The 8,010-nt window shown below is 39.1% G+C and overlaps 1 protein-coding gene across 1 annotated transcript in view; it reads right to left on the bottom strand.

Annotated features, from left to right (window-relative positions):
- Positions 1–677: 677 nt before the first annotated feature.
- The window catches only part of ZNF577 (zinc finger protein 577), a 34,022-nt gene continuing 26,689 nt past the window's right edge, over positions 678–8,010 (bottom strand). The window contains exon 7 of the mRNA XM_031934813.1: positions 678–1,819. Within this exon, the coding sequence (XP_031790673.1) occupies positions 1,776–1,819 (44 nt within the window). The 3' untranslated portion in view covers positions 678–1,775. The remainder of the gene's footprint in view (positions 1,820–8,010) is intronic.

Below are 8,010 nucleotides of genomic sequence, written 5' to 3'. Positions count from 1 at the left end.
CATCCAAGAATAAAGTGGAGGTTCTGTCTATCATATATCATTGGCATAAATATTCTCAGTGCTCATCTGATAATAATACATTCTGCACCCATCTGGGAAAGACCAGGTTTCTGTCTAGTTTACCAGGATGGAAGCCTGTGGAGAAGGTAATGAATTCATGCTATTTGGATTTTTTTCTTTTTTTTTTTTTTTTTTTTTTTGAGACAGGATCTCACTCTGTCACTCCAGATGGGGTGCAGTGGTACGATCGTGGCTCACTGTAGTCTTGACCTCCTGAGCTCAGGCAATCCTCCTGCCTCAGTCTCCTGCGTAGCTGGGACTACAGGCATGCGCCACCATGCCCAGCCATTTTTTTTTTTTTTTTAAGAGATGAGGTCTCGCTATGTTGCCCATGCTTCTTTTGAACTCCTGGACTCAAGCAATCCTCCAATCTCGGCTTCCCAAAGTACTGGGTTCACAGGTGAGAGCCATTGTGCCAGCCTATTTGAAATGTATTGACCTTCTTAGATGGACAGAATAATTTTCATCAAATTTGGGAAGGTTTGACCATTATTTCTTCAAATATTCTGCTTCTTATTCCCTTTATTCATGCTCTTGAGACTTACATTACATATATGTTGGTATGCTGGAAGGTATACCATATGTTTCTGAGGGTCCATTCACTTTATGTTTTTCACTTTTTTTCTGTTTCACTTCTTCATGTTCCACAGACTGGTAATTTCCATTGACCCAGCTTCATGTTTGCTTATTCTCTCTTCTGCCAGCTCAAATCTATTGTTGAGACCTGTTATCTTTGTTGCTACTTTATAGGTCTTTATACATGGTTTACTTCAGTTCCTTGAACATATTTAACATAGCTGACTTTTAATCTTTGCATATTAAGTCTGGCACATGAGCCTCTTCAGGGATAGTTTCAGTTGACAACCTCATTACCTGAGTATGGACTATACTTTTCTGATTCTTTGTGTGTCACAAATTTTTGTTGAATATAGAAATTTTAGATCATATAAAGTTGTTACTTTGGAAATCAGACTCCCTCTCTGCCCAGGGTTTATTGTTGCTGTTGTTGCTGCAGTTTGTTTAGTGGCATTCCTGGAGTAATTCATGTATTCCCTGCAGTGTGCAGTCACTTGAAGTCTCTTCTTGGTTAGCTAATGATTAATCAAGATTTCCTTCATTTCTTTGAGCCGGTAAGTTTTCCACTCTTTGCTGAGGGCGCTGTGTGTGTGTGTGTGTGTGTGTGTGTGTGTGTGTGTGTCTACTTCAATGCTCAAGCAGTTTATAAGTCTACTTTAGCCTTCTCTTCCTTCTTCTCAAGGGCTTCAAGATCAGCCAGAGGTGAACTACTGGTACCCTCAGGTATCTCAAGGGCATGCACACATCCCTGTGTATGTGTTGGGCCTTCTAGATCCTCAGGAATATGTCAGAGTATTCAAGAGCTCCCTATTAACATCTTGTTCTTCAGATGTCCCTTTAACAATTTTTCAGAGCTCTTGTTTGCTCCCTAACGGCACTGCAGGCTTAGGCTACTATAATGTTAAACATTTGAAGCTGATTTTTTTTTTACCAGTGCCCTAGTATCGTACTTTTCCTTTAGAGTCAGCTTTGAGTCAGGTGAAAGAATGACTTAGGACAAAGAATGGAACTGCATCATGGAGCTGCAAGATAAGATACATAATGACATTGCTCTGAGTATGAGGCTTTTTGAGGATTTCCAAGCTTATTTGTCTCCTCTGACGTAAGGGTGGTGGTTACAAGGCTGATGGTTTTCATGGCTACTGTGGTTCTGAGGCTGCTGTTTTCCCAAGGTAATGCAGATCTGGGGAAAGGGATATGGAAGTAGGCCAAAATTCCATATACTCCAGTATTTTTAATGAAGTTCAAAATGTTTTTCTTCAAAAAAAATGCTGTTCAAAATATTGTAAGCCTGTGGTTATTTTCCAAAATTGACTGTGATGATATTTATGTTGATTTAATGAAAGAATGGATATACAGAGGCCTTGCCTCTGCTATTCTGGACATCACACCTTATCACGTAATTTATTTTTTGCACAGTAATCTCTACGACAAAATTTATTAATTTTACAAGTAAATACCCTAACTCTTCTAATGATTAAATGGTTGACCATGGGTTATACAGTTGATGCACAAAGCCATTACTGTTGATATTATCAATACATAATACTGCACCAATTTAATAATTGTGCTAATGAACTGTTAAAAATTCAAACATATCCCCAGATTATTTGTACCCAACCTCACCTCCATGCTTCCATCAAGTGTCTCAAAGGAAAAATACAGAGAGCATCCGGATAATGCTACCACACAGTTTTGTGTTTATTTGGTTGTGTGCCTGCCTTCTGAGTAAAGCCTCTAGTCGCTAAGTCAATGTCATGCAAATCCTTTAATCATCCGTATCTTAGGTGCATGTCTGTCATATTCTAGACATCCACACATCTGTGGGGAAAAGACAGATCAGACTGTCACTGTGTCTACGTAGAAAGAAGTAGACATAAGAAACTCCATTTTGTTCTGTACTAAGAGAAATTCTTCTGCCTTGAGATGCTGTTAATCTGTAACCCTAGCCCCAACCCTGTGCTCGCAGAGACATGTGCTGTGTTGACTCAAGGTTTAATGGATTTAGGGCTATGCAGGATGTGCTTTGTTTAAAAAGTGCTTGAAGGCAGTATGCTTGGTAAAAGTCATCGCCATTCTCTATCTCAAGTACCCAGGGACACAATACACTGCGGAAGGCCACAGGGTCCTCTGCCTAGGAAAGCCAGGTATTGTCCAAGCTTTCTCCCCATGTGATAGTCTGAGATATGGCCTCATGGGAAGAGAAAGACCTGATCATCCCCCAGCCCGACACCCGTTAAGGGTCTGTGTGAGGAGGATTAGTGAAAGAGGAAGGCCTCTTTGCAGCTGAGATAAGAGGAAGGCATCTGTCTCCTGCACGTCCCTGGGAATGGAATGTCTCGGTGTAAAACCCGATTGTGTGTTCTATTTATTGAGCTAGGAGAAAACTGCCTTAGGGCTGGAGGTGAGACATGCTGGCGGCAATACCGTTCTTTAATGCACTGAGATGTCTGTGTACATGCATATCAAAGCACAGCACCTTTCCTTAAACTTATTTATGACACAGAGACCTTTGCTCACGTTTTCCTGCTGACCCTCTCCCCACTATTACCCTATAGTCCTGCCACATCCCCCTCTCCGAGACAGTAGAGATAGTGATCAATAAATATTGAGGGAACTCAGAGACTGGTGCCGGCGCGGGTCCTCCGCGTCGGTCCCCTGGGCCCACTGTTCTTTCTCTATACTTTGTCTCTGTGTCTTCTTTCTCTTCTTAGTCTCTCATCCCACCTGACGAGAAACACCCACAGGTGTGGAGAGGCTGGCCCCCTTCACACATCCTTGCTTTATTAAGTGAATAACCAGATTCTTTGAAGAAGAGACACTGTTGTGAACAGGACCATCAGTAACTTTGGATTTTTTTTTTCACCATTTAAGACCAGAAACTTAGTGCTCGGGGACCTCGAAGCATCAAGATCAGGGGGCTGAGGGAGGGATAACATGCTGCCTGAAAGGTGGTAGTATGCTGCAGCCAGAGGCTTGATTGGAAAAGAACAGCATTATAAATGAGCAGGACAAAATTGAAGAAGTAAAAGAAAATGAAAGTACTTCCTAGAAGCAGCATGATTTGAATGGCTTTTGCCTCAGGGGAGAATCTGTAGGAGTTGCTGAGGGTGTGAATATGCCTCACTCTCCAGTGGTGTCTATGTAGGAGGAGTACCATGTAGATACTGGCTCCAACCACGAGTCCCATGAACACAACATCTGGGAAAGTCAATAGAAATGTGTATTTTGTGTAATCTCAGCACTTTGAGAGGCCGAGGCAGGCAGAACACAAGGTCAAGAGATCAAGACTATCCTGGCCAACATGGCGAAACCCCATCTCTACTAAAAATACAAAAATTAGCTGGGTGTAGTGGCACATGCCTGTAATCCCAGCTATTCAGGAGGCTGAGGCAGGAGAATTGCTTGAACTTGGGAGCCGGAGGCTGCAGTGAACTGAGATCATGCCACTGCACTCCAGCCTGGCGACAGAGTGAGACTCCATCTCCAAAAAAAAAAAAGAAAAGAAAAGAAAGGAGAATAAATGTATAGTTTGTAGTAGACGTTTCAGGATTTTTAGAAGAGCATAGACCACAATTTTATATCTTGACAGAACTGGGAATATGCCAGAGGGCCTCTACATGTGTAAGAACAAATATTTTTATTAGTAGGTTGGTGAACCAATACAGAAAACAGGAGAAACCAATGTTCTTCAAAGCTCTGTCTTTGAACCTCATCCATCCACCATCCAGTTCTCAGGTGGGTGACTGCCTGAAAACTGCTCAAGTGGCAAGTGATTGTAGCTTTCAGGCTGCTCACCAGAAATACATAGATACATATATATCTGCACACACACACACAAGATACATATGTATCTGTACACACACACACACACACACGCACACATATACTGAACTCTAAGAACCTATTATCTCATGCGCTGCTTTTAAATCTTTCTAAAAGTATTATTTTTAAATTTTTTATAGAAATGGAGTCTTGCTGTGTTACCCAGGCTGGTCTCAAACTCCGGGGCTCAAGGGATCCTCCAACCTTGGCCTCCCAAAGTGCTGGGATTACAGGTGCAGGCCATTGTGTCTGGCCTGCTTTTAGTCTTTGAGCTTTACAGAGCCCTGAAGGCCTATCGTTGAATTCCCTTACTCTCACCAGATATGCTCCCACTGCACAGGAAAGGCTCCCAGCCAGCCAACTCCCCAATCAGGTGAACAAGCTGCACCCAACGTGGTCCTCAATCAATATTCAGCCCATGGAAGTACACAAAGCAATTGCATTCTTCCATGGAAACCATGGGCACATTACCCTCTCCATTACTATAAAGCCTACTTCCCACAATCTCCGTGCCTGTTCACTCTATTCCTGAGTGCAATACCTATATGCAATGACCATCCCTCTCAGGCTGTGAGTATCTGTGACTAATAAACTGCTGTCAATTTCAACTAGCCAGTGTCAGGTGTTGTGTTCAGCCATGCCATACCATTTAGGGTAGGGGATCCCTCTCTCACCCACCAGGGTGAATAGGAGGTTGTCAGAATATATGACACACACAAACATACACAGAAAAATGTTGCCATGGTCAAATCCAGATTAGTGTTTACTTTAGTATTCCTTAAACATCTTTATGTCTGAAGATTTTCATAATAAAATGGTGAAGAAAAGGTTTCTTGACAACTGTCAAACAAAGTGGGGAAGGGGCAAAAATCTGGAGAAAAAAATAAGCAAGATTTTGCTGGTACATTTTTACAGAATTCCTTGCAAAACAATAGGTTTCACTGATAACTAAAATAGGTCAGTTATTTCACATGGAGATAATAAAAACCTTGATTTTTAATAACTAGAATACTCACTAGAAGTTTTATAGACGATTCAGTCAAGTCAGTCTCATTTTGTTAAAAAAAAGTCCATACTTGAAGTGCCAGAGTTCATGCAATATTTTTCTTTTTAAATATAATTTTCTTCATATAAAAATTCAAATATTAATTTCAGAGTGTACAATTCAGTGAAGCTTAGTACATTTACAATATTATGCAACCACCATCTCTAACTAGTTCAAAAACATTTTCATCATTCTAAAAGAAAACCCCATACATGCTACACAGATGGTTTCCATTCTCCCTTCCCCTCTAGTGCCCAGTAACCACTAATTTGCTTTATCTATCTATAGATTTACCTATTCAGAGGATTTGATATAAATGAAAGTATAAAATGTGGAATTTGCATTTGGCTTCTTTCACTTAGTATAATGTTTTTGGGGCTCATTCATGCAACATGTCATCAGTACTTCATTCATCTGTACAGCTGAATATTCATTTATGTATTCATGTGTACAGGCATGTGGCACATTTCATTTATTTATCCTTCGATAAGCATTTGAGTTTTTCAACCAAATGCTATTTTGGCTATTGTGAACAGTGCTATAAACATTCATGGACAAATATTTGGTTGAGTACCTGTTTTCAATTCTCATGGGTATTGTACTTAGGAATGGAATTCATATGGTAATTCTGGATTTAAGTTTTTGAGGAACCACCGCATATTATCATAACAAATCAAAAGTTTCTGTGTGACACAAACTTGAAATATATAGCCATAAACTCACCTCATATAACCTCACACTTTTTTCTTCCATCACTCTTATGTGTTGCTGGATTTTAAAAATTTTAGGTAAATCTTTTATAATCTTTGGATGTTTCAGAGTCACAAGGCTCTAGAAAAATGTAAACTTTTACTTGTGATGGATCATCACAGTTGGCAAAAATACTACAAATGACAGTAAAAATAAGGAATTCACACTTAAGTGGTATAATCCTTTAAACTCCTTAATAATGAGTCAAATTATGTATTACAAGACATTTTGATTCATAAGAAAAAAACATTTTATTTGCACTACCTTGTATTATTCAACATTTTGTCTTATGTTGAGAATTTCTTTAACCCTGAAAATTGTTTCTTCATGTAATTCCAAATAAACACTATTAAGTTTATAAATATATAAAGTCCATGTCACATAGTACAGTCCACAACATAACCCCTAAAATCCTTTGTCACTATTTGACTAATCCTTATTATATTCTTATTTTTCATATATTCAAAAGGAATATTTGACAATGAAATGTCTAATATTTATAGAATATTTTCTGGAATCCTTTCTACAATAATGCAAAACCATTGTAAAATTATATGTACAGGCAAGTGTAATTACTCAAATCTAAAGTGCCATCACACATTTAAAAAGCCCTGACAATTACTATGATATTCCAGATCACAAGATGCTTCACAATTTAAGACATGGTAGGATGTGAAGAAGTGAATCCATGAAATAAAAAATAACTTATCACTGATGCTTTTACCACTTTCACTGCGTTCATAAAATCACTGTATGGAGCAAATTCTGCTCCTATATTTAAAAACTTATGATGCTTAATGCTATCTAATCCTCCACAGAAACTATTTCCTGTGACTATAACCATAGCTTTTAGGTAAATATATGAATCTGCTGAAGCAGAATAGATATGGCTCCATTAGGATTTTATGCCTGCATTGAACCTATATATTGCCTTCTTTGAGAATAGGATCTCCCTGATAAGTGAGTTAGGGGGAAATTCAGGAGCTCTGAATTTTAAATAAGAATTTTAGACAATCACTGCAATTCTTTCCTGCTATGCAATGGGTTTTGCGGCCAACGGCCAAGTTTAACTCTATCGTTTTCCCTTCTGATTTAAGTACCTGATGTATATATCACTTTCAAAAGCTTTCCACATTCCGTTTCAGAAGGACCTATCTACTACATGGGTTTGCTGATATAATTAGTGACCTTTGGTATCTACATGAAGGTTTTACTACATTTACTGCATTAATAGGGGTTTCCTCTTGTATGAGTTTGCTACAATTAGGAAGATAAACATTAACTGGGAAGACTTTATCACAATCACATTCACTGTATCTACGAGATTTCTCTCTTAAACAAGATATTCAAAGAGTTTTGACTTTCTGGAGAAAGTTCTCATTGTAAAAACGTTCATGAGATTTTAATTTTTACCTGCAATGAGGTGTGATTCTTCTTAGCTTTCCTGCATTCACTCGATCTGTAGGGTCCTTCTCCTGAATGAATACCCTAATGTGTAACAAATATAATTTGAGAATGACTTATCATTTTCATTACATCCACAGGTGCTGCCTACTAAATGCAAAGCCTCTCATTTTCTAATAAGCTCCTTTGACAATAACTGCACTCATAATGACTCTCTCTCTCCCCCACCCTTTTTTTTTTTTTTTTTTTTTGAGACAGTCTCACTGTCACCCAGGCTGGAGTGCACTGGTGCAATCTCAGCTCACTGCAACCTCCGCCTCCTAGGTTCAAGAGATTCTCCTGCCTCAGCC

Source organism: Piliocolobus tephrosceles, chromosome 21 (genome assembly GCF_002776525.5).
Source record: "Piliocolobus tephrosceles isolate RC106 chromosome 21, ASM277652v3, whole genome shotgun sequence".
Lineage (NCBI taxonomy): Eukaryota > Metazoa > Chordata > Mammalia > Primates > Cercopithecidae > Piliocolobus > Piliocolobus tephrosceles.
Note: the sequence above shows the minus strand (reverse complement) of the source record. Positions and strands in the feature narration are given on the sequence as shown.